This window comes from Podarcis raffonei, chromosome 2 (assembly GCF_027172205.1).
Source record: "Podarcis raffonei isolate rPodRaf1 chromosome 2, rPodRaf1.pri, whole genome shotgun sequence".
Taxonomy (NCBI): domain Eukaryota; kingdom Metazoa; phylum Chordata; class Lepidosauria; order Squamata; family Lacertidae; genus Podarcis; species Podarcis raffonei.
In genome coordinates this window covers 87,425,104-87,452,674 of record NC_070603.1, presented here as the reverse complement: position 1 = coordinate 87,452,674, position 27,571 = coordinate 87,425,104, and the positions used below count along the sequence as shown (strand labels likewise).

The following is a 27,571-nucleotide window of genomic DNA, read 5'->3' as shown; positions in this document are numbered from 1 at the left end:
CATTAAGGCTAGACTGCTCATACTGTTGGACGATGCTTTTTTATGATTGGTGGGGCATGGGGAAGTAACATGCCCATCCCATAAACTTTTCTGGGTCTCCAAATGTTGAGTCGTAAGAGATATTCCTCTTTGAAAAGAGGTGAGTTTTCCTCAGGAATGAGACAGTGCACAACACATTACATTGCTTATTTACTGAACTTTAAATTCATGATACACCATAAATAGATAAAAAAAACCTGTTCATATGATAATGAACAGATAATGAAATAATGCATTTCAGAAGATACTTTTTAATCACAGAATAAACTAAACTCAAGCATACATTCCTCAAAGTAAGTAGGGAATGCCAATGGGGCTTCAGGTTTTCACTGTACTGGAATTTTTATAAAGCACAATAAACCAGTGTTTATTGCTATGACACAGTTCAAGCTAATTACCTGCATACAAGTAATCTAGACCAAATGCATTCCGTTTTATGGCTGAAACAATGCACTTATTGCATAAAAAGGGAACATATTAATATTACCATGAAACAATTTTGACTCTACTTGAAAAAAAAAATCTGAGTAGTCAAATACGGGGTTAAAATCAGGGGTAAAGTTATTAAGGAAAACTAGAGAAACTCCCCCCCCCCAAAAAAAAATTTTTTGTAAGCGATAATTTTGTGACATAGGATGACTACTTTCTCTGGTGACCAAGTACCTATTGATAAAATAATCAAGTCATCCCAGTATGTGTCCTGTGAGCTATGATGCATATGGGGACATAACACAGTAACTTCGTAAACTCGCTCGCCAACTTATGACCGTGTAAACGGGGATATTTATAGACATTGCAAACATATCTCACCATTCAGGTTAACAATTAACAAAATGCACTACTGACCCATCAAGGTCAATAGCTGTTGCTAGCCAATGTTATTAACTATACATTCACTCTGCCTGTTGCATTTGTACAAAAGCCCTGAAATTAATAGAATTAAACTTCACTTGGATGATTCAGAAGTTCCTCTGGAAGGAATCTCTACTGACTGGACAAATAGGTTTTCCCAACTTTGCATAGAAGTCATCAGCCATGACTCGCCTCCAGATGGGGTTCAGAGCCAAAGCTTCAAAAATACACAAAAGTGCAATCTCTAAGCAAGTCAGGACTAAGTTTACCCCCTGCTGTTTTGCCATTTCCTGCAGACACCACCACTTGCCATTGAAGTTTTAGAAAATCAATGTCTGTGGTAGCAAAATACAGCATTCAGATATTCATTTACCTGTGTATATCTGAATGCTTCCTAAAATCTTCAACATAGGTAAGTGGGACCAACAGGAAACAGTTTAAAACAGCAGGGTTTAACCTCAGCAGCCACTCTGAGTGATATCTTGCCCCGAAGCCTTTGTAATATCCATTGTAGTAAACACCTGAAAGAGAGGGGGGAAATTCACAAATTATTTTTTTTAATACTATTCAGAAATCCACATTCCATTCAACACCATTCCTGCTGCAACTGTGTAATTTGACTAAAAGCCCAACACAGAATTCTCTTACTGTGAGCGTCAACCCCCAATGTGTAAGAAAAAAAAGGTAGCAGTGATACTTGAAGCACAAAAACTTATAAACTTGCTTTCAACGACTTGTTTTAAAGAGTAATGTTCAGTGTCATGACTCCTTGGCAGTGTTTATCTCAGGACCCCCAAGAGAGAGAAAAAGGTAAATACTGTAAGTCTTTAGAGAAGAATCACAAGGGAGTGGGGAGAAAAAAAGAAAATGTGTTGCAACAAAGAGATGTAACAGGACAAGGAGTGGTTGTTTGTTTAAAGATAGGAGATCCTTAAGAGATAAGTTATTGTAGAGAGGAAAATAAGTTCAAAATGCCACTAACGTATGTTATAAGATGAGAGTGGTACTGAAACTCTTACCTCTGCACAAGTTGGATGTATACCAATTGTATCATTAAGTAATTCCTTTGTGAGACCACATTTCATTGCTGCTCCGAAGCCTTGTGTAATTTCCCCTGCATTAGGTCCAAGAACATGAAATCCTATCACACGGTTCTTCAATTAAAAGGGGGGAGGAGGGAGAAGAGAGAGGTAAGTTGTCCCAGTTAGTATTTTCCCTTAAATTGTAGGCAGCTGCTTATTTGCTAGTTGTTCTGCCTACTTCTGGTATACCATTTGCAAAAAAACAACACTGCAATCTGAATATTGAATTAGTTTCCAATATTTCAACATGAATAGAGACGGCAATCAATTTTACCATACCAGACACTACCTTAGTATGTTACACCAATTGAGAACAGGAAAAAATACAAAGTGAGATGCTTAGAACAGCTATTAAAAGTACTTAAACTGAACTATTAGTATCTATTCATTTCTAAACCACAAGCTCATATAAAAATGTATTCACTCACTGTACAAATAAATGAGAATAAAGGTAACCACTGATACATCACATTAATGAGAAGCTGGGCAGAAACCAATGAAAAGGGTTAGTTCTATTGTTCACCACATGGAAGGAATATGGAACAGGTCTAACCCCAACAAGCTGGTTGGAATTAATAGGAAGGATGGTTTTCATCCTTCCTATAATTAGTTTGATGACTTAGCTCCACTAATGAAGGTTATGCATGGTAAAAACAGAAGACAAAAATACATTTTCTCACACTACTTTAAGAAATCCATTTCAGAAGAGCAGTAGCATCTTTCATAAAGCTTCCAGTGTGATATAGTGAGTTTTGACCTCATGCATGAAGACAGTTTTGCTTTACAGACCCAAACTTAAATACACATAGAACTATGCAAGCTTACCTTTAAAATACACTATGAATTTATGTTATTTGAAAGTGTGTCACTACACCAGTGACAGTCCGTGGGCTGCCCTCCATATACTCTGGAATACCTGTAAGTCCCATCAACCCCATCCATTCAGGGATTGAATGTTTAGGGAATGTTGTGGAGTTGTAACCCACAACATCTGGAGAGCACTACATTGGCTACTCTAGTCTAGACAACAGGGTTGTGGTTACAAGCCAGTTAGGATGAGACAACTTCATTAGCTGTACCAAGTTGTGCACCACTAGAGTATTTTCAGCTGGGCACTTCCAAGAAACTGAGCTGCTTTGTGGCTTCCATAAGCAGCAGCTAAATAAAGCCAGGGAATTAGAAGCCGCAAGTTGCTTTTAGTACAATTTTAAAATAGAACAGATAAATTAAGTTACAGTACACTTGGAGGAGGGCTGTAGGTCAGTGTGGCACAGCATTTGCTTACAGCAGGTCCCAAATTCAATTTCTTGCATTTTCAGGTATGGCTAGGGCAGTCTCTTGCTTGAAAATCTGGACGGCCACTGCCAGTCAGTGTAGATAATACTGAACTGGATGGATTTATGGTCTGACTCACTTTAGGGCAACTCTCTGTTCCCACATTTTAGCACCCTGGGCAGAACAATCCACACAACTTTGAGGTGGATGTCGCCTGGCTTTCTTTATATTTTGGATAATATGAACATGCAAGAAAACAAATGTTTTTAGAGCAGAATACGTACATTGTCAAGCTTATTGCAGATTACTTTTCCATAGCAAGTGTTGTTGTCTCTATTGGGTATTGTCCATTCAAGTGGCCAGAACAGCGCGTGATACACCTGGAAAAGAAAATTAGGCTTTTAAAGTTTGTTTTCCCTTTAATGACTTTGTATTGCACTTTTAATAATATCCCTTGCACTTTTACAATATCTCTAAAGTGGTGTGTGCAAGCGTCTCAGGAACCTACACCCTCGGGATGAAAAAGAAAGGGAAGCTGCTATCCCTATCCTTGCAAAAAGGAAAAGGACAAAAGCATGTGGGAAAATGTCCCCATCCCCACATTTATGCTGTCAAGAAAAATGCCTGTGTGTATGAGTGAACTTCAACAGACGGCTAGGGACTACCCTTCCACCAGTAAAAACACTGGGCTAGGGAAACAGGACTGTGAGGACACAGTTCCTCAAATTCTGTGGAGATTTCTTCGGGAAGAATATATCAGGTCAGCTACTGTTCTTACAAAAATAAACTAGATTATGAGGCACAATATGATTGCACATATATTAATAACCTGAAGAGAACCCATATTTAATTGCAAAGTTTTAAGATTTCAGTCTCACATCTAAATTGTCTTGTCCAAGTTGTTCAATGGCTCGTTCTTCCGATAATCCACAACAGCCATATTCCAGAGGTGTAAACACAGTAGTTGGTACGTTGATGTAGTCACACTAAAATTGAAAGCATATACTATGACTCACACATAAAAGCAATTGGGATGAAAATGCAACAACCATCCTATAAAACTTGCACTGGCCACAGTACAAACAGTAGCTTATACTCTTGCAGCAAAAGCAGCAGCCCAAGCTTAACACTTAAAGCAGGGCATAGATACTGGTCTGTACAGTCGTACCTTGGTTTTTGAACAGCTTAGTTCATAAACTCAGAACTTGAACGTCACAAACCAGGCAGTAGGTGTTCCAGTTTGCGAACTATGCCTTGGAAGTCGAACATCCAGCGTGGCTTCCACGTCTTCCGATTGGCTGCAGGATGCTCCTGCAGCCAATCGGAAGCCACGCCTTGGTTTCTGAACATTTCAGAAGTCAAGCAGACTTCCAGAATGCATTCTGTTCAAAAACCAAGGTACGACTGCATATGTTTCCAAGCTCACCCCACCCCATCAACCTTCAGGATGCTTCAATATGATGCAGACACTAGCCCTGTCCTTTTGATTATTTGCTTTGATTATTTGACTTCTATACCACTTAATATATTTAAAATATCTTTAAGTGGTATACAGAAAACTGAAGCACCAACAGACAACTTAAACAAAATATTAGAAAAATACAGTGTTACATATACAAATGTTACAGTAATACAAAGTTACCAATATATAAAAATCAGTATCAATTCATTTTCCTTCTGACACACCCTCCATCTCAGTCTCCGGATTCTCACACAGGGTCCAACAAGCTCTCAGCTCACCCACAAAAGTTTCACAATGAGAAGAGTTCCTTGGAAACTCTTCCAAAGTTCAATTCATGTAAAAGTCTGTGTAGTACTTCCAAATTTTGTTAGGAGCATAAGATAGTCACCATGCAATCACAACTCAACTTAGAGACTAAGTGGCATATAAATACAAAAAATGGCTGTGGCTATACCAGGAGTTGGACAGGGATCAGTGCCTTCCACCGAGATTCATAAGTCCAATGCTATTAGCAACTGATATGGTGCATAAGCTGGACCAGAAGTTACTTAAAGTGGTGACACTAACATGGATGAGCCAATTCTAGGCGTCTTAACCATATCAAAAGACCATTTCAAAAAACCTATTTGAGCACGCAACCAGTAATAACCGTAAGAAATTGAACGTTTACCTTTATATTACTCCCTCCAAAAAGTCTGCGAGCTAACAGCTTGCCTGCCTGTATGGCAACTGGTGTAAGTTCTGGCTTTCCTTCCAAAACATCTCCAATAGCATAGACATAAGGCACACTGGTTTGTTCTTCGTCGTTTGCAGGTATTTTCCCATTCCTTGTTACATGAAAGGAGGGGAAAGTTAACACTGACATAGTGCTACGTTTTGATTACACTTAATAATGAGAGACATCCAATTAAGTCAATCTACTCAGGGAACAACTTCTTCTCTCTCCTGCAGCAATTCCCCCCCCCCCATCTGCTCCAGAGCACTTGGGGACCCTCTGGAGCAGATTTAGGATGACATGGGAAAGAGAGCAAAGGGAAATCTGCTCATGTGGCCTTGGACATTACTATATGTGAAGACAGACATCAGAATACCAGTTGGTCGCACTATATTGAAGAAAATTAACGTCTAATGAGTACCATACAACTTTTCATACTTGTCAGGTCAGATCAATTTCTACAATGAGCAGATTCCAACAGCCACACTCATTAGGCTATATGAGGTTTAATCCTTGATATAATAATATCAGATGCTTCTCTAAGTGTTCAGCTATAAAACAAATTAAACTAATTTAATGGGAAGTGGACTCCCTTTGCTTGGCTTCATACTAATTTAGAATAAATAAAGCCTGCTGTAGTTAAGTTTCAAAACTGAAAAATTACGCAGGTTTTCATAGAACTGTAGAGTTGGACGGGACCACGAGGATCATATAGTTCAATCCTCTGCAATGCAGGAATCTTTTTTCCCAATGTGGGGCTTGAACCCACAACCCTGAGATTAAGATTCTCATGGATTTGCAACTTAACAACTGGTAATAGTGAAATGCAGGAATTTATAGTCATAAAGTGCTAGTTTTAAACTAATTTTGTCAGCATGCTTAAGATACCTAGTTTCACCCTTAAGAGCTCACGGGTTCTAGATGATAATTTAGAACAGACTTCTGAAAGTAGATGTTCTAGGAAGTCTGTTAAAAGACCAAAGCTGATTTCTAAACAAATTTCAGTATGTACCAAGATTAATTAAAGAGTTGGAATACTTACTTTGCATTAACTGCCACGCCAATTTTGTCCAAGCCAATATTTCTAGTACAAGCATCACGGCCAACAGCTATCAAAACCTGCACAAAAAGGAATCATGTATCTTGTTTTGGTGGTCCTGTATTGAAAAGTCTCTCATGTAATCCAAGCAGCACCATTTGGTTTAAACCAGGGGTGGAGGGTTGTTGTTTTTCCAGTTCAAGGGTTGCACTGCCATCTAGGCAATTACAGGTGGCTACATGCCAGTGGAAGGTGGGGCCAGAGGCAAAAATGGACGGAGCAATTGGACAGAGCTACTTTACACACTGATACCCCTCTCCATCCTTCATTGGGGCAAACGAGCCGTTATCAGAGTTCAAGGACATATTCTAACCAGGCATAAATACACACAAGGAGGGGGTGACACAAGGGTGGTGAGACGTGTGGCATGGAAATAGTACCCAACAGCCACACAGATAAGGCCTTGAGGGGCACATTTGGCTCCTAGGCCCAAGGTTCCCCATATGTGGTTTAAAAAGGAGTTCAAAAATGATTCAGGGTCTAAAAATAGATTCCAACATGCTCTTGACAAGCTACCATCTGGCCAACTCTATGACTGAACCTAGACAGACAGCAAAAGGGAGCAATCCAGTAATGAACTTTGTGGCAAAAGTGTTAGGGTTAGAGTGCTGCACCAGGCTGTGCAGCAGCAGCTACTGCTAGATTCTGGCCCAAGTGTGTCAGCACTGCCAAGTTAAGAATAACTAACTTACCAACCTGCCCACCACAATAATAAATTTAAACAAAACAAAACAAAAATCATAAGTGTAGAGCACTTACAGTGTTGTATTCTCCTTCAATCATTTGTATTCCTTCAGTGGATTTTGCAATCACTTTCAGTTTTCCAGGCATACCTTCCTCCAACTTTACAACCTGCATGGAACAGTCATAAACTTAGGAATTTTATCGCAACCCACATAATACTGTTTTATTACAATGTTCACTTTATTAGCCTTTGCAGGCAAAACCCGCCCCCCAACTGTGTTTACACATATGCCATATTGCTCAAAGTTGCACAAAAAGATTTCAAACATCAGCGTTTTCCTATCTGACATAACCAGGGGAGATACTTGCCTCAACAGGAACAAACTTCTTGATGAATTTTACACCATGGGTTTCCATATAGGCTCCTGCTCTCTCTGCCATTTCTTGATCAAAGCCACGAAGAAGGATAGAGCGTACCATAACTGTGACATCCAAACCAAGTCCAGCAAGAAATCCGGCACATTCCAAGGCTACGTAAGAAGCTCCCACAACCAAAGTCTTTCCAGGGCAGTAGGGCAGAGAGAAGAGATCATCGCTGAAAATGAAACAGTATTATCACTGATGTTTAAATACTGAGAAGCCCTTTTAATCTACTGAAAAGCAGTCATTTAATTCAAGCTCACCTTGTAATACAGTACTCTCTGTCTCCTGGGATACCTAGATATCGAGGTCTTTCTCCTGTGGCTATAACGTATGTCTGAGCTGTACAGTAAGTTTCTTGTCCTTTTCTGTTGGTTGCCTAGTCAACGGAAAGAAAGTTTTATAACTGGTATTCTTCCACACAGCAATGCATTTTCCCCAAGATACTGCCAGCAAATTACTTTACCAAGAATTACTTACAAGGCAGTAAGACACACTGATCTGAATAATCTATCAACTGTATTACATCATGCAGATTTTTATGTTGTTTTACTTGTGAATAGTTAACACTAAAAATTAAAATAACCTTCATGTAGTTACAGTATTGAATTAAATTTGCAATTACAACTTAGTACAAACTGAAGTTCGTTTCTCAACTGCCTCTTTTCACACAGCAAAATATCTACCCTAGTTTAATTAATTCCGTATTTAGGAAAAAACTTATTCAGCCGAGCAACTTCGTTTGTGGCTAATCATATATCCATTATGTCGATTGTGTAATACTTTTTCAGGTGTTTGATGTTGTACAAGACCATACAGCTGCAATTGAAACAAAATAGGTTAAACAGTATTGCTTTTCCTAATCTATCACTTTAACTTGTTCATACACAGTAATGATTATAGAAGCAATACTTCTGAATAGATCAAATGTCAACAATGACAAGGTTCTGCAGGTACCTTAATCTTGTGTGGTCCAACAAATTCTCCATAGGCATTGAGGTATGTCACAGACTTATCACGCAAGGCGACCCGATACCCCCAGTTCAATGATCCTATATAATTTTGAATTGCTTCTACCATGGTCTCCCAGTTGTGTTTAACTAAAAGAAATGTTCATACAAAAATTAATTTATCAGATCCCACCAATGAAACCAATACATGCATGTGCTGCTTAATGAACACAATGCCTTCCCATGAAATCATTAGTCGCACATTTGCATAATGAGTCTACAATTTCCATTATTTCCTATGAGAACACTTCCAACGTGAGATTTGCTCACTCTCCTCCCTGGTTTCTTCCTGAAATCGCTGCAGCCAATCAACAGGAGACAGACAAAGTAAATAAACAAACAAATTTGTCTGACTTTTCCTACTCTGATTAGTCTGATCTTGCTCCTCCTTCCCATGGTTTCTGCCCGAAAATGGCTGCCACCAAGCAGCACATCACAAAAAACCAAGGAAATAAGGAAGCCGGATGTTCATATATGTGACTCTGTGGAGCGTATAGTGAGGCTTGGGCAGAAGTCTTTAAATGCAGATAACTGAATTTTCATATAGCGAGCAAGCAGATAGCAGGTTTGGGCTGCATTACGCCACTGAAACAAATGCAGGTACTCAGAATGATCTCATAGGTCTCATGTTTCAATATTTGCAGATAAATACACAGACAGTAGTTGCAATAAAATTTGCAACCTACACCAACAACTTTTGAAAAGATAGTGACAAGTGACTCTCTAAGATTCCAAAAACTGATGTATAAAGAAGACAAGCGCAAGTTTATGTAGAACAATCACTTGGTGCCATTAAATAGCCTACTGAAAGGGGGGAGAGAAAGCAGCACCCCAAATCCCTTACATTCCTTCACTAGCACATGCTAGTAGCCTAGTTAACTTTACACCAGTTTCAGGGCTTTGGTCCCAAAGATAAAAATGCACCAATTGGTCTTTCCTCCCATAAATACATTATTTGCTTTCTTACAAACCTTGCTGATCAAACTCCCAGCCATACTTCCTTGAATCTCGCAGTGCCTGACCCAACAGGGCTGCCTGATGCATCAGCTTCTTAGGAATGCAGCCAACATTTACACAAGTGCCGCCAAGTCCTGAAATGCAAAGTGTACATTTAATTAAGAAACTTCTCATTAACAGTACTGTATTAAGTAAGACCTACTATTAGGATGCACAGAACTGCTGGCGTATCTTAGATACCTTACATACACGGTCAACAACACAAACCCTTACTCCGTGCCGAGCAACATTTATTATTGATCAAGTTTATTTATTTATATGCCTACTTTACATATGCCCAAAGCTGCTTGCAACAAATGTCTTCCAGTTTACAAAACATATCAAATAGGACAAAATCAACAACCCGTCAAATGTTGATTCAATTCATTACTGCAAAACTAATAATCTAGGCTTAAATACATAAGAACAAAGGGAAAAAAGAAAGGTAACATGCAATAAATAAAGCTGTAGCTGCTGCCTTTGACTGCACTCCAAACCTCGGCAGTCTGGCTTAAATGAAGTTCAGAGGGAGTGACTCTTCTCACCAGGCTTGATTATTCACAGCCAGCTTCCTCTTATCTCCTGCATAGGAGGCTGGCAGCAATGAAAGGGCAATGTTGGTGAGCCCTCTTCCCCAGCCTCACCAAAGTTCCAGCTGCAGTATTAAAGGTGGTTAAGACTTGACAACTGACACAGCTTCACATATTTAGGCTTCCTGCCTTTGCCCTGTTCTATGTATCCTTTTACAGACAGAAGTGGAACAGGAGGCACTTGATATTATTGAATATTAATTTATTTGATATAAGTAGTTACATTTTAAAGTTATGTTTTATTGTGACTTTCTGTATTGGATCAGATTACTATAAAATGTGAGTTCTTTGTTGTATGTTTTGTTGCTGCAAACTGCCTTGTGTATGGTAACATAGAAAGGCAGTATACAAACTGAAAGTGAAATACAATGAAATATTTTTACTAACAAGCCTCACACTGGCAGAAATGGCTTTACCAAACTAGAAATGACTAAATTTTCCAATTCCATATACAGTATGTGTACATGGTGGGGAGCAACACACGCCTGTGGGAAAGGAAGAAGCTAAGAAATACATATCCATTGATCTTAGATGGTGCAACTCACATAACCATGCAGATTATACATCAGGAAGATTTAAATGTGAATTGAGACCTTACATGCACACTCATCACTAGGGGTCCATAAAATCCAGTGGTTGAATGGCTGTTGAAAGGTTTAATTCTATCCCAATAATATCAGAAACAAAGAGTGTATATTAAGCATATCTCAGATACAATCAACTTTGGCAAGGAATCCTGTCATGCCACCAGGGGATTGCATAAGCCCTCTGAGCTATTTGTAAAGCTGCCAGTAGTGAACTTCCAGGGCTTACAGTAAAGACCACATGCTTCATATAACCTTACAGAATAAGAACTAGTCAAGATTTCGAGAACAAACCTTCAACATCTCTGCTTCTAGTTGTTGGGCTGGATCGGACCAACCACGACTGGAGCAGAAATCAGCCCCCCATTCCTTCTCCCCCCTACAGCTGCTCTTGAGGATCAGGGGATCCTTTGGAACAGTGTGGAAGACTGTGGACTGCAGGTAAGGAAAGAAGGATTGGCAAAAGTTGTTTCCCTCCAGCAGCAACCTCCACTGGATTAGAGGCCCTCCCGCTTGCATGTCTGGAACCAACTGACTGACTGGCAATATACTCATGGAGTTCATCATATCCACTCTTTTAAACACATCATGTCATTAGAATGCACTGAAGGAGAATCAAAGTTGGATAAATGGATTCATAGACATTTTGTTCTATACTACACTATACTACACTGCACTCTGAACACGACTCTGTTAAAGTCATTATTCTGCTGCCATAACCTAAAACGAGGAAGCCAATGCCACAGTCACAAGATCAGTATGTGCTTATGTAACGGGAACATCATGGCCATGGTTCCAATTTTGTGCTGCATAGGTTTAAGAGTTCCTTTGATAAGAAATATTCAAGACCTTCCATACGAACAAAAACATTAACCAAATAATACTTTTTGTAGGACACAGATCTAAAGAGAGGTTTGCTGAGGATTTGAAGAAAGCCGAAGTTAGAAAGCCATCACATTGACTATATGTTATGCTCAAGAGCACACAGCAAAACAGACACCAATGAATGAACAACCCCCAGCATGCTAGTTGGCTGACTAAGTAGCAACACTGAAATCTGTTCAAATCACTACTTACCCCATGTTGTACCCAGTGGTGTTGGCACAACGTAGTCTAGCACCATCACCTTCTTTCCTAAGGAGGCAGCTTCCTATAAATAACAAACAAGTGAACATCAGACCTATGCAGATGTAGAAGACTGTCCCTTTTTAGGTGCAGTTTAACAGTTCACATTCGTGAAAACAGTTATGCCCTAAGGAACAGAAGTTACCATTTGTGACCAGGAAGAGAACAGCCACTGGCTGAAATGCAGTTATTCATGTTTCTTCAACACAGCAATTTAGCACATAATTCACACTAGCATTCTTAGCTATATGTCCTTACTTCTCCCACGCATAGACACACCCTACATGAAACATTTCTTTTTTCACCTCTCACAGTTGATTTAAATCTTGGTTTGTTCTACCACATTAGGGTTATTTTCTAAGCAGTTTCATTCCTAGGACTCTCACCTATGCCCCCCAGCACTCTCTGTAGAATGCAAAGATTTCCCATACATTCAAATACTCCCTCCCCCCATGCCCAAACTGAGTATAATACAAAATGTGAATAAGAAGTTGCCACTGGCTAAATATGTACAATAGGTGTGTTGTAGTACCATGATATACAGGTGAAAGAGACTTCTGTCAATTAATATCCTTTTCCTTCTCCAAGAGAAGAAGGGGCGTTAAACTTAAATTTATGGCATGCGTTATGAATGGTTTAATTCTCAAACAAGTTGAGTACTGGACAACCATCAGTGATCCACAAGCTTCGTCTGTGGCACACTAAATATGTATTTTGATTCTTAATTGTATTTTTATTACTTCTTTTATTTCCTAGATTATATTTTATTGTTTAACAATTTAAATTCTATGGAATTCAAATTATAATACAATAAATTACAATGTAAGAAATAAAAGCAATAAAAACACAATTAAAACTCACACAGTATCTTGTGCAGTGCATTATTTATTTTACTTTATTTATTTATTAAATTATCACAATAGCAATCTCTCTCCCCAAGGCAGAAAATCATTAAGTGGTATGCCAAGAGCACCAGCCATTTTCAAGTCATTCACAGGGAGAAATGTTTGGGAACAACTGTTCTCGAACACAACACAAAACCTAGCAATCCATTAGCTCCTCTCTTAATAAGCAGATGACTAGATCCTCAACAGCTATTTCCTAGTAATTAGACTGCAGGGTCTTTCGTATGTAAAGCTAACTTGGATGGCATACTCCAGGGATGTGGATCCTGTTGCCCTCCAGATGCTGTTGCCCTGCCACTTCAATCATCCTTGACCCACTGACTACACTGGTGGCGGCTGATGAAAGTTGGGATTCTAAGAACATCTGGAAGGTCACAGGTTTTCTTTTGCTGTTATATACAAACACCCCCTTTTTCTTGGCTGCTCAGAGATAATGTAATAGTCTTGACAGCACAATCCTATGCATGCTTGCTCGGAAGTAAAGTCCACTTAATTCAATGGAACTTAATCCCAGTTTTGTTTTGTTTTGAAGAATGCAACTTGAATCTCTCAAAGAAACATCATCACCCACACCCACACACCAGGCCAGGTTTCTTTAGCCCTTTTGCTGCAGGGTCAAAAGACCCTGTTCAGGCAAGGGTCTGAACTGCGGTTCCACTCAGATATGGAATGCTGCTGAGGTATTGTGAATGAGATTTTTAAAAATGTAAGGAGTCGGTTGGAAAATATGAAACCACATACAATTCACTATATGCTTGGAACCTGTTTGTAGAGTTCATACCTTAGAGCATGAAAGCCCACCGGAACCACCACCAATAACAATTAGGTCATAATCGTAGGCTTCCATCTCTTCGCCTTTCCCATCCCCTAAAAGCTTCTGCAATAAGCCACTATGGTAAGCCTGTAAAAAGGACACAAGACACAGAAATCAGAATACAGAATACTTTGTTAGTATTACAAAGCTAGGTTATATCCAATGCTCTCCTCCTAGAAATGGACAGCTCTTTAATCTAGCAGCAGCAGGAGAAGGCAACTTTCCACAAATCCTACCTTTTCCTGTAGTGCCCTGCACCACCTTCCATTCTGCTCCAGAGGGTTACCTTGCCCTCTGAAGCATAGTTTTGTGACGACACAGGGTGTCTCAGAAGTAAGGGGAACTCTGCCAAAAACACCTCCCTCCCCATTCCATTCATTGAACCCTCCACTAAATTCAAGAGCCTTCTGTGAGTAGTAGAACTGTTGGATACAAACTCACTGAGTACAGATGTTTTAAGATCAGGGTCTGTTTTACTCATTTAAGATGCAGCTGTCCTGATAAGGAAGCCCTTGCACTTGCCTGACCTTTAAGAAAACTTAAAGCTAGTACCACAATTCTATACACTCTTTATTGGGAAAGAAAATAGAAGGCAAAAGTAAACATATATCGTTTCTGGCTGCACATCTAAAAACAACAGCAATGAAAGAGCAATACTAGGAAATGTAGATATCAATAATGTGACCTGAAGTCCTCCTGATAAAAAGAACCCATATAAAACAGGGTGGTTGTTTGCTTCTTACTGGTGCATACACTTCCCAAGCCTGATACAAAGGATAGTTGCAACTTTATGAATTCCAAACTTTATGTACTGCATAGCAAGATAGCACAAGTGACACTGTTTGGAGACGCTAGCTACAAAAGCATAATCATTATCTCATAACAATTCATTTTCATGCCAAGAGGAGGAAGAGCGAGATTACCTGGAAAGTTTGATCACATCCACCCACATGAGTTCCATTTACAAATACATTAGGAACAGTCCTCTGACCTGTCAATTCTAGCAACACCTCCTGAATGCTGGGCCCCTCATCTAAGAGAGAAGAGGGAGGGTAGAATTAAAACCTACAACTCTGCTAAGATCTATGCATTGCAAGACACTATTCCACCAGCTATAATAAAAGTGGCGCTTAAAACAGAAGATAATTTATATAAAGTCGTTACATAAGTATGGCAGATAAGAATCAGGAAAACATCTCATTCAGACTGACCACATCTGGATGAAAGACTCATCATGGTTTAGCACTATGGAGAATGAGCTTCAGCAATGCTCCATCTTCTTCAGCTATATGGTCACAAGCAGATTATAAATTTCTCTGCATCTGTTTTAGATTAACTGCTGTTTAGTTTATAGTCCAAAAACGTAGTTAATCTTAGCTATGATTATTTGAAGCAAGGCAGCTTCATAAATTATGCTTTGCAGTTGACTGGTCTTTACTAACTATATTTAAGATTGATCCGTGTGCCTCAGCTCCAGCAATGCAGCAGATTGCAGATACAATTATTCATTCAGTCATTCATTCATTTTGGGCAGTTTACATGAAAGAAGTGACTTAACATCATGAATCTAACAAGAACCTGAAAATTCTCTAAATCCAAAATCTAACATTCCAGTACAGTATGAAATGCAAAGTACCTTGCTGACAAATAAATAAACTGATCAATCTATAAAGCACTGTGCAGAGGGCAAGACCTATTAAGCTGAGGTAGCAATCTATGGCCCCTGGGAGGATGCCCACCTTTTGGCTTTAGCCAAACCAGAGTCCCAACATTGGCTGCACCATGGCCACAGAAGATGCTGCAGTGATAGGGAAGGGGATCTGTCAACAGATCTCCCTCCCTGACATCAGATTGTGAGCTCTGATGTCAAATTTCCCCCTTCCCTGCGGCAACTTTTTCGTGGCTGTGGCTCAACCAAAGACAGAGTGACTATCCCAGTGCTCCAGTATGTCCCCCAAATGCAGAGAGATTTAGACTAGCTCACGAACTGGTCTAAATCTCTTCCTGTTCTTCCACCCACACTGTTTCCAATGGAGGGAAAGTTGTTTTTTAATCCCCGCAAAGTAGATGGAGACGCACAAGAACACTCCTCCAACCTGCCAGCACAAGCCCAGCAGTGTGCTAGATAGGTAGTGAAACCACCTTTAGATCCTCACAACCTCAACGTTGCATCATTAAGGCCTGGTTCACATGTAATATAACACCACATATAATATAAACTGGGATTTATCACAAAGGAGTAGTGTGCTGATGCACACTACTGAAATGACACCCCCTTGCTTCTCCCTTTCCAAAGCTAGGAAGAAATATACTGCAGACTGGCTTAATGATACATGCAAAACAGCGCTCAGCTGGGTTGGTGGCAGGGGCATAAGGCCAGCCTCCAATATGTTTTCTAAAACAGGGTGGGGACAATTTAATAAGTGAGCTCCAAGCATGTTGCTCATTCATGTTAGACCATGGCTTATTTTTAGCTATGATGCAATTTTAGAGCAAACTGGGTTTAAGCCTAAGTCAGTAGAATCCTTTTTGTACTTCAAGTCATAATTCAAACACAAGATCAGTCTCAATTATAAACTCATAAAAATTATGTCTCTGTAGAATTGTAAGCCTTAGGATATAGTGATACAGTTCAAAAGGATTTTACTAAACCTCGTGTTCAATTATTGCATGAGGGTTTCATATAAGAGACAAGAACTCACTTGTTTCCTCAGCCTGGCTTTTCAACTTTGATGCATATTAAAAGTCAATACGTATGCAAAACAACACCAGCCCTTTCTTCCAAATGTACCCGTTTTTAATGTTCTAGTCTGCCTTTTGACCTAGATTGAGGCTCCAAGGAAGCTCACAAATGGGATATCAACAAAACAAATGATTGTTCAAAACAAAAACAAACCTCAATCAAAGAACAAAGAATAGAGCCTATGAAGGCAGTAGTTACTTTGTTAATTGGTTGTATCTAAAAAAGTTTTGTATTTTACTATTACTATAGCTTTCTTTTAACTTGCTGACAAGCAAAATGTGGCAGAACATGCATCAAACCAAACTATTCATTTAATGTTTTGGTACCTGACACATTGATTAAAGCTAAAAGAATCCAAAATTATCATCATGTTGCTGTATTGGTCCAGATCATGCAACACACAAAAGAGGTGAGGGGAAAACATTTAATTTGGTCATCTTATATTGGTAAAAAGAATTAAGCAAGCTCTCATCTTACCTGTGGGTTACCTTTCATTCTGCCTGAGAGCTCTGTGCAATCAATCTTATAAAGATAACATTATCTAGGTAAAAGCCCCAATGAATGGTGGATTTTACTGAATAAGTAAGCCTACAACCACGCTTTAAAAAGCCAAAACATTCACTCCAAACTAAGCCAATGCAGTACAAAATAGATGAAAGAATTAAGAAAGAGAAAGAACTTCTGAAACATTTCCCCAGGATGGATCAGAATCAGCACTATCAATCTCAGAATGCCTGGGCTCAACAATAAACTCAGATTATAGTTGGTGCTAGAATTCTTGCCAATGAGTCAGCAACTTTCTTTCTGAAGTTTAGATATGTCAATCATTAATAAGTTGGCAACCAATACAACATATAATATTTGAAATAAAGGAGTGTACATTTACATTTGCAACAGAAACAGCTTCGTAAGAACAGAGCACACAGTCCTTCAAAATTCCAAAAAACGACAAAATTTTACTTCCCAACACAAAACTCATTTACTTACAATCCAAAATTAAGTAACTGGATAAAAAATACATTTTGGCAGTTGTTTTCTTTCATGCAGACTGAAAGGATGCCTTCATTCAGTAAAATGGTGTGCATTTGTGTAATGTATCTATGGTTATCAACAATGAAATAGCAAGTCAATTTTACTTACCAATCTTGTCAAGTTCCAGAACACTGTATTCTACTGCCAAAGATTGAAAGAGATCTTTCACCTGCAAAAATAAATATTTTGTTTTTAAGTGAGACCAGGGAAAGGCATAAAAATTGAACCTTTATTTCTCATTGAATAATAGTGCAAAAAAATTTCTTATGAAATTATACAGTGCATCTGTAGGTAACCAGCAAGTGCTGGCTATAACTGTTTATGACATATTACATGGAAGATTGCTAGTTTTCTTTTATATAATTTAAAAGCACACAAAGCTATTGGCATGCTATCCTGAAATGTCCCGTTTCAGCATTTCTACTGGCTAATGGCAAAGGAAGAACCGCCAAGAGCAGTTTTCCTTTGGTCAGGGCATAGCCTCCCCACCAGAAGGGCTCCTCTCCACTAGCAGAGGGATCACTATGTGCTATCCTAACCCCTTTCCCATCACCTCTGTGGGGCTGGATAGCACTGCAATCCCATACCCACCTGATTCACAGAAAGCACCACTGAACTGAATGGGACTTCCTTATGTGTAGGCCTTTATAGGACAGGGAAGTTATCATCGCAAACTGCTTACAAAGCTGGTTGTAAGACAAACTTTTTGTGGGAATATTTTTAATATATTACTATTAAAAAATTTACATATTCTCCAAGAAAAAAAATACTATTTTGTAGCAGTTATTTTTTCCATTAAAGCCACTTATCAAGTGAAAGCAATTTACGGAGGCAGAAAGCTAGATAATTTCAATCTACTGGTTATCTCTTTGTAAGATATTTTATTAAGAATACAGTGGTACCTCGGGTTATGAACTTAATTTGTTCCAGAGGTCCGTTCTTAACCCGAAACTGTTCTTAACCTGAGGCGCGCTTTCGCTAATGGGGCCTCCTGCTGCCACCTCCATGCAATTTCTGTTCTCATCCTGGGGCAAAGTTTGCAACCCAAGGTACTACTTCCAGGTTAGTGGAGTTTGTAACCCAAAGTGTTTGTAACCCGAAGTACCACTGTACATCTGTGTTATACCAAATGATGTATCATAGTGGATTTTAACCCACTGTTGTTTTATTATTTTCAAATAAACCATCTTCAAAATTGTGCAACACTTCAAATTCAACCATATCAAATTTGAACTTCTAGGGCTAGATCTAGAGAAAGCAGAACAAAACTCCACTCATACAACACAGAGTTTGTGGCTCTCTGCCCCACCCCCACTTTGCATTCCACCCTCCTCCTCCGCAGAAAGAGGCTGCAGAAGAACAGGGAAATCAGAGTTCAGCAGGACTGCTTTGTGCAAGTACAAGTGCCTTTCTGCTCATGTAAGACATCTCAGCATCCAAGTCCTCGATTGTTTGTACCTTACTTGTGAAAAGTAAGTTAACGTCTAAAATACTCTCTTAAACCAGCTAATGCTATTGTCTGGGTTAAATGGCAATACCCTTTCTACCTAGTATTTCTGACAACTAAAGGAACTGTGTGTGTATAAGGTAGGGTTGCGATATTTCAAAAAGTAAAAACCAGGACACTCTGTAAGTTGTTGAACTTTTTTTAGACGAAACCCAAAGTTATTGAACTTTTTTTTTTAACAAACACACCAAAAAACATGATTTTTTGACTGACTTGTCTAAGATCCAGGACAAAGCGCCACCTTTCGGAAATTCCCTCTGGGTGTTAATTCCACCTCTGAAATTCCATTAATGTCTGGGAAAATCCAGTTGTATTGCAGCCCTAGTATAAGGGGTCCATTACTCTTTGGATGTAGCTTTTCAAGTTTTTTGTTTTTGTATTTACTAATTAGTTGTTTCATTGGTATTACACACCAGTACAAATGAATATAATGTCTGCAATTTTCTGGTTAACTTAACAGAGATATAATAAAAAATAGCTCACAATGACCCAGTTTATGTGGATTAATAACAAGCCATGGTTTAACTGAAAGCAACAAGCCATATGGGCTTGTCATTAACTCACAAACATGATTTGTTTCTCCCAAACCAACCACGACCATGAAGTTGTGGCTTGATCTTAGCTTGCTGATTCTGGTTTGTTCTCGAGCAAACACATGATCCAAGGTTCAAATGCAATAAGCCATAGTTTCTAGGCTTCTCATTCCCACTTGTACCAGGGAGGAGCAAAGCATATTGCTACATGTGAATGAGCTGTCATGAAAACAGCTGAAGTGTTTGCAGTTAGTTATGATTTATTAAAAAGATAACAGAATGCAGTAATGTATGGCCGTTTGCTGCTATTGATTAGCAAAGTCAAATATGCAATGATGGAAAGAAACTTCTTGTTATAATTGAAGCCTACTGCAAAGGTATTTGTCACAAGCTCTTTCCTTAACAGAATAATGGAGGCACAGTAATGTAAAAGGGAGCTGGGCATGTTTAGCCTGGAGAAGAGGAGGTTAAGGGGTGATATGATAGCCATGTTCAAATATATAAAAGGATGTCATATAGAGGAGGGAGAAAGGTTGTTTTCTGCTGCTCCAGAGAAGCGGACACAGAGCAATGGATCCAAACTACAAGGAAGAAGATTCCACCTAAACATTAGGAAGAACTTCCTGACAGTAAGAGCTGTTCGACAGTGGAATTTGCTGCCAAGGAGTGTGGTGGAGTCTCCTTCTTTGGAGGTCTTTAAGCAGAGGCTTGACAACCATATGTCAGGAGTGCTCTGATGGTGTTTCCTGCTTGGCAGGGGGTTGGACTCGATGGCCCTTGTGGTCTATTCCAACTCTATGATTTTATGATTCTAAAAATTAATATTGTGAAATGGACTAAAAACAGAAAGCTCTTGGGAGAATTGCACCCATTTCTTAGGTACAAAACAGAACAAAACTTTTTTGTGAAGGAAGTATTGTATGTTAAATAAAATATAATTATGAATTTGCATATTTCCATTGCTTGTATTGGATGACCTATCAGGCTTTTCATTAGTTTTTTTGGTCTTCTACAAGCTGTCTAATCATGGTTTTAATTTTTTTTTCCAAAAACAAAAAACCCACCCTGCTTTATTCTCATCAGGCCACTAGGCTGATGAAACTGTGCAATGTAAAATAGAACTGGTTAGGTGCGCCCAAATGACTAGTGCTACATTATGAGGAAATTGCAAATGCTGGAGTGATGGTGAAGATATTATCAAGGATTAGCCTTAGTAATAAGCAATTCCTGCTTCTTATTTCTTCTTAACCATTTTAAGGATGTTAATAAGGGTGCAATAAGGCACCAAGCGGATGGGAACAAGTCCTCCCTTCAACAAATCCATAATTTCTGGGCCACAAGCTGCAGGCCCAATATTAAGGAAAAACTACATAGGAACATTTGCCAAGTGCTTACTTTACCCTTGAATTATTTCCTCTCTCATAAAATGATAATTTATTGTAAAAATTGCTAGTGTAATATTCAACAGAAGCAGCTACTGTGGTAGTTTAAATGAACAGTACTATTAAGAGAGTCTGGTGTGATACTCTACTTTCCAGAACAATTCTTGGCATCTGATCTGCTTTTTGTTTTTCTAAACCAGTTCACCTACATTAAAAACTGCAGTGTAGCTAATTAGCTGGCTCCCATGACTGCTACTTTATGAGCCAATTAGGATTTTGTAACATAAATTATGCTGACTTGGATACTAATTATATGCATGCATGCACACATATTTATATTCACATGTGCACTATTATTTTTATTTTATTTATTAAATTCCTATACAACTCTTTATCCAAATATCACAGGGCAGTTTACAACTTAAAAATACAAAATGAAAACACAAAATAACACAAAGAAACCAAAACCCCCCCTCTCACAAACACATTTAAAAGGCCACAGAATGTTAAATCAGCCAAAGGCCTGGTTATGGAGATACATTTTTGCCTGGCGCCTAAAGATATGCAACGAAGGTGCCCAGCAGGCATCCTACAGGCATGCTAAAAAACTGCTGTTGAATTTGATGGGCATATGCGATAATCCTTTTACAAATCTCAGGTTTCCAGACTGTTTGTGATTGTGTATTTGCCTGTTTATCACAACCTCAGAAAGCAAGAATGTGCTACAGTGATTAGAATAAGCGGTTTGTGCATTATGACTTACCAAAGATAAAATTTGAGTACTAGTCCACTGATTTCAATGTGTCTACTTCAAGCATGACCCACAATGGGCATCACCCAGTATATGTGCATGTTTTCTGTAGAGAAAGTCTGCCATAATTCATATACGTTTATTACAATAATTCTATCTGACCTTTTGGCTTCACAGGTGTAGCAGAGGAAGCTGTCTTAACTGATTAAGTCAATATTGTCTACACCAGGAGTGGAGAAGCTTTCTGGCCTAGGAGGCTAGATCTTTAACTCCCCACTTCCCATGGCCCAACTTTGACAGGTGGGCATGGAGTTCAATCCTGCTTTCTGCAGGGATAGGTTGCACAAGTGAACACGTTCACTTGTGCACCCAAACAAAGCAGGACTGAACTCTCTGCTCATCATTTTCTGCGGAGATCAGCTGTGCCAATGACTTCCTTGTGGGGAACTTGCTGCACAGCAAAACTAAGCAGATTTGAACTCCACACCCATCAGCTGATGGGAGTTCAAACCTGCTTTCTGCAGGAATATGCCATGTAAGCAGCCAATCCAGCCATGTTCTACCTGTCTCACTACGACATCAGTTTTGGGGCGGAGGGAATGTCCCACCCCCAACATTCAAAGGTATTTTATATCTTTACCTATAACAGAACTTACAAAGTGGCGGAAGCCATAACCAACAGTAGATGTTAAAACTAACAAACATCCATAACTAGAACAGAAGTAAAACCAGCAGCCAGCAAAGACCTCTAAGCCACATCCAATTCTCCAATACTTACCATCCAAGATGACTGGCCTATCAGTGAATATGCCAAATGGTTACAACATGAAGCTCTGCAGGCCTGGGCTATACTACTACAAAGTAAAAAAAGGATAGAAAGGCCAACTCCCTGGATTCAAAGCAGGCAACCACACACTAGTGGAAACCACCTTATAATGAATCAGACCACTGGGTCCATCTAGCTCAGTATTGTCTACACCAACTGGCAGCATGTCTCCAAGGATAGCAGTAGCAGGCGATGCTGACATTGGAACCCACGACCCTGTGTATGCAAAGCTGTGGCCTCTGTACCTAGGAAATATCTGTCTCTAGTCTAGAGCTCTTTGTTCCTGCTAAAATTGTGTCATTTTTCTTAAAGTTGTAACAAGTGCATGCTATTGAATTATGTTTTAAAACGTAAGTATTTCAACAAAACATATTTTAAAATGAATGCATAAACTCCAAATGACATTAGCCCGCAATCCTATACACTTTTAGATGGCAGTAACTTTTGAGCAGAGATGCATAGGATTGTACTGTAAGGGCAATACTTTTGACCACTAAAAATTCTGTCAGTTTTAAAACAGCATATAAAAACAACAACATGTTTAAGTGGCATTTTGTTTTGCTTATCATAAACCAATCAATTTAGGGTAATGGGGAAAGTTTCTAATTTAATGTTTTCCAGAAAACTTGTATCACTGCACTGATATAGGAAGAGCTGAAGAAAAAGCTTACCTCAGAGCTGTAGAAGCCTGGGGAAAACCTTGGAAAAATATTGGGAACTGTCCCCTGAAGACTTCTCTTCAGTTTTTTTCCAAATGGAAAAATGCTTTGAGGAACATTGAAAACAACAACTCTGGATAGCTCAGTTGGTTAGAGTGTAGAATATTTATTATCATTTGGGATGAGTGAAATGGTTTAAGGACAAGGCTTTACTCAAAATGTTTTACATGTGAAGATTTTTGTGTATATCAATCTATATTATTAGAGAAAGATAATTCCTATGAATACAACATTCAACATTCAAATCCAAGATGCACTTCTGCACCTTGCTGCTGCTGTCTATATGCAAGCAGGAAAACAGGGTCTTGGTGGCTTCTGAATGGCTCCTGAACCAAGCATACCGCATGTAGCAATCTACAGTTATCTCTAGTATTACAGAAGTACCTTGGAAGTCGAATGGAATCTGTTCCGGAAGTCCGTTTGACTTCTAAAACATTTGGGAACCAAGGCACGGTTTCCGATTGGCTGCAGGAAGCTCTTGCAGCCAATTGGAAACCGCATCAGACATTCAGGTTCCAAAGAACGTTCAAAAACCGGATCACTTCCAGTTTTCGATTATTCGGCATGCCAAAACGTTCGACTCCCAAGGCGTTTGAAAACTAAGGTACGACTGTACATGTATTCACAAATGTAAAGAACTAAGGCATTTCTACTTCTGAGATTGTGATCTAATGCACGCTCATCTGAGTGTAAGGTCCACTAAAAAGATACGTCAGAGAAATATTTGAAATTTGCTCTGTGACTTTCAAGTTGCATCCAACATCACATGAGTGGAAGGGACCTTATGCAACCAATCTTTCCCTCCCCGCCCATACCCCATCCCCAACAGGATCAGGGGAGAAAAATTGCCCAACATTGTGGGCTGTGTCTTAACAAGGTTACAATGGGAGGTGAAATCACCCCAAATTAGGCAAAGGAATACTGCAACACTCGCCCAAAGATCTCAGGAGTAGGCTATTTCCCCCTGGTGGTGCCCAAACTTTTTTCAAAGAGGGCCAGATTTGATGAAGTGAAGGGCCGTGGGGGCCGACCAAAGTCCAAAGTTGTTGACCTTTTTTAGGATTGAAGTTGTTCAGCTTTATTTAGGGTTGAAGTTGTTCAGCTTTTTTTAGGATTTTACCCCAGGAAATAAACTGCCACAGGGGCAGGATTAAACAGACCTGTGGGCCAGATTAGGCCCCCAAAACAGACTTTGGACATGCCTGTGACTACAGCATCATAAGACACAGCCCATAATGTTGCGTAGGTTCTCCTAAACCCCACAGAGCTTTTCATGAATGCTCAGGAATAGGAGGGGATGGGAAAGAACTGTTGTTCATGATGCCTTCTTCTCGTGATGTTAAATACAACCTTTCATAAATATACCAAGCAGTACAATGTATTATACACTAATTATAAATGACACATTTTACATTGTTAAACCCTAACAAGGGAGCGATTGAAATTCTCTCCTTTGAACTAACCAACCAAATAATTGTCTGTTGGGTTCAATACTTTATATTTTTGTGCCTTTTCCTTATACATTGAAAATCAGCTTACTGTAACTAATAACTGACAGTGGGGGAAAACAGAATATTTGATTTTATTATATGGTTAGCCAAATAATGCTACACGAAGAAACAATCACCAGCTTTTAAAAAAGGTACTATGTATCTAGAGCCACATAGTCTCCTAATCTCGACAAGTCCACTTTTCGACCCAGAAATCTTCATTTACCTTCTCACTCTATTGCTGGTTTGCGCCTTTACTATTATTTAGATAACTATTACCTGGTTTTACTTGTGTTAATTCACTATCAACATTTCACTTCAGCTCCCTAATTGCTTACTACTATGTTATTTGATTGTTTTCTGGAAGTGGAAGGGGATTTCAACACACAGTACTCATACTCAGTCTTGACAACTAGTTCAAGAAGAACATATGATCTTTTACCCATATAATTTTTTAGCTCTGCTATGACTCATTTTTGGTATTGGATTGCTTCCTGATTTGGACCAGTTATGACTTTCCATACAGAGGGTAAGAGCTGTACAGGGCCAGGAAAAAGCACTTGCTCAACACAGAGTTCTGTTTCCTCTTTTCCCCAGCCTTTCCTTTACATGTCAATGTTACATGCAAAAACTAACCACACTTAAAAACATTATGGTGGTCCATAAGCAATATTTTGACTAGTAAACCAATTAAATCATACAAATCTCTTAATACAAAACTTGCATTTCCAGTGACATGTCAGAAAGTGCACAAGTAATCAGAGTGCACATGTCATCTAACTGATCTGTTGTTCCTCATGATCATATTATAGAAGAAGCTTTAATCATCAGCTTATCTGCTTAAAGCATACATATTAGCTGCAGCCACAAACATAAGATAAAGTTAGAGACTGTCTCTTGTGGTTCGACTTGTTGCCCATCCCTAGTTCCATCAGGGAAGCCTTTATTTCAAAAGCTCTGATGTGGGCGCCTGAGAGTGACACACCACAGGGAGAGAAAAATACACACCTTAATTAATCTTACTATTGTTATTATTATTATTATTTATTTACCACTCTATGATTACTTCAGGATCTTCATCCCTTTTCCTACTGAAAAGATTTAACAGGCTTCTGATGATCAAAACATATTTCCCCAAATGACAGATTTAGCCAGTTAAATGTCTAACACAGCTGAGCTATCTTCAAGTCAGCTGAAGTGAACTTATTTTGAACTACAGGTCCCAAATATATCTTTAAAAAACACCACATTTAATCCCTATTTAACAGATACTGTTTTTACTGCCTTTTCTATTTCCAATCTTATGCCCCACACCTCTAACACTTAAAGTTAAGTCAGGAATCACAACTGGATTCCACAAACTGATCAAAGACATATGACCTACAAACAGATCTGAAGTCTGATCCTGGACACAGTTGTCTGTTATTTCAATGAGGTTTCGTTCCAAAACAGCATCTTTAAAAATTTAGTCCATTTGGTAATTAATTAGGAAACCCTGGCATTAAAGTTGAAAAAGAAGCATAAGGGCAGTGGGTTATGAAGACTCGGACTTCTAGTTCAGGCCCACCTTGAATCGTGTCCTTTCCCCCAATAAAGCAATACCAGGTCAACATCGAGAGACACTATGGTGTAGTGGTTAGTGTGTCAGAGGCAAGAGCGTGAATGAATCCCTACTCAGCCATGCAGCTCACTGAGTGACCTTTGGCCCAGACACCGCTTTTCAGCCTAACCTACCTCACAGAGCTGGCAAGGGAGATTAAACCTATTTGTTTATTTCATAAAACCTATACACAGCCTGCTTGCAAGCAGATCTCAGAACGGTTTACAAAAAGCTAAAACCATAAAACCGGGTGTGTGTGTGTGGAAACTGCTACACATTATTATTACTATTATTAATTGAATTTATATACAGCATTGCCCCTATACCCGGAGGTCTCATTAACGCATACAATAAGTTAAAACACCGAATCAGATTAGAATTCGCACCAGCCTTTCCAAGCATCTGGATAGCCTTGCAAGAACGAGGAGGGCGAGGAAAAGGTGACTGCAATAGGAATGTCATTAGATAAACCAATAAAATCCACCGAGGCAGAGGGCGGTCGAGGCCCCTCGCCACTCCTGCTAGGCTCTGGTCACTCGACGCTCACAAAGCCGACCCTGGTGGAGCCACTCCGGGACACTCACCCCGCAACCGCAGCCAAGCCTCAAGGGAGCGGGCTGTCGGGTGAGGAGGATGCGCGGGCGTCTCCGCGGATACTGAAGGCAGCAGGGCCCTGTCTGCGCGCCCCCTGCCCCTCACTCCCACCGCGGCGCGGCGTGAGCCTGCGCTGTGAAGAGGCGCTCCCTCGAGAGGTGGGGGGCCCAGTTCCCCCTCTCTCCCGGCGGCGGGCAGCGCGGCCTCCTCGGGCCTCCGACGCCCCCGCTGCCCTTGCCGGGGTCGTTGCCAAGGCGACGCCCGCTTCCTCCCTCCGCGCCTCACCTTCCTGCAGAAGGGGCAGTAGCTCTTGCTGAAGATCATGACCCGGTGGGAGCTGATCAGGCTCCGCACGCGGAGCTTCAGGGCGTCCCAGTCCGGCATCCGGACCTGACCCGGAGGCGGCATGGCTGGCTGGCTTCTCTGGCCTGAGGAGGAGCAGAAGAGACGGCGGCGGCGATGTCTGCGGCGATGAGCCGCTATGGCTAAATGCAGCAGCAGCGGCTGCTGCTGAGGCGGTAAACTCACTCGCCCTGCTTGCGCATGGGCAGTGGGGGCGACCCTCGACTCCGCCCCTCTCCGCTTTCGCCCTCAGGGGAGCGGGCGGGCTCGCCAAGGGGCCTGGAGAGGAGGCGGGAGAGGGACGATTGAACCCCTCGGCCTTCCTCAGGGCGGGCGAGCAGGATAAGCCCCCGCCAGGGATGGGCCCTTGAGCAAAACGGGAGAGGAAGGGAGGTCAGGA

At 40.1% G+C, this 27,571-nt stretch overlaps 1 protein-coding gene across 2 annotated transcripts; it reads right to left on the bottom strand.

The window, feature by feature from the left end:
• Positions 1–176: 176 nt before the first annotated feature.
• Positions 177–27,371, bottom strand: TXNRD3 (thioredoxin reductase 3). 2 transcript variants are annotated; one of them, XM_053378009.1, is made up of 16 exons: positions 27,115–27,371; positions 17,536–17,596; positions 14,576–14,685; positions 13,620–13,739; positions 11,886–11,958; positions 9,610–9,729; positions 8,586–8,728; positions 7,892–8,007; positions 7,578–7,803; positions 7,284–7,376; positions 6,468–6,544; positions 5,381–5,537; positions 4,127–4,234; positions 3,533–3,628; positions 1,911–2,045; positions 177–1,412 (listed from the first exon to the last, which is right to left on the bottom strand). In XM_053378009.1, the coding sequence occupies exons 1-16, from the start codon at positions 27,235–27,237 to the stop codon at positions 1,350–1,352; spliced, it is 1,821 nt and encodes a 606-aa protein (XP_053233984.1). In that variant the 5' UTR covers positions 27,238–27,371; the 3' UTR covers positions 177–1,349. The 2 variants fall into 2 exon arrangements, with proteins under 2 accessions (XP_053233984.1, XP_053233985.1); XM_053378010.1 differs by lacking the exon at positions 27,115–27,371 and adding an exon at positions 26,820–26,905.
• Between the last annotated feature and the right edge of the window lie 200 nt (positions 27,372–27,571).

Coding starts and splice junctions, on each gene's coding strand:
- TXNRD3 (XM_053378009.1), bottom strand. CDS start 27,237: ATGCCGCCTCCGGGTCAGGTCCGGATGCCGGACTGGGACGCCCTGAAG. Junction 13,740..14,575: donor GATGTGATCAAACTTTCCAG/GTAATCTCGCTC, acceptor TCCTTTTTACAG/GCTTACCATAGTGGCTTATT. Junction 8,008..8,585: donor TTGGACCACACAAGATTAAG/GTACCTGCAGAA, acceptor TCCGTTGACTAG/GCAACCAACAGAAAAGGACA.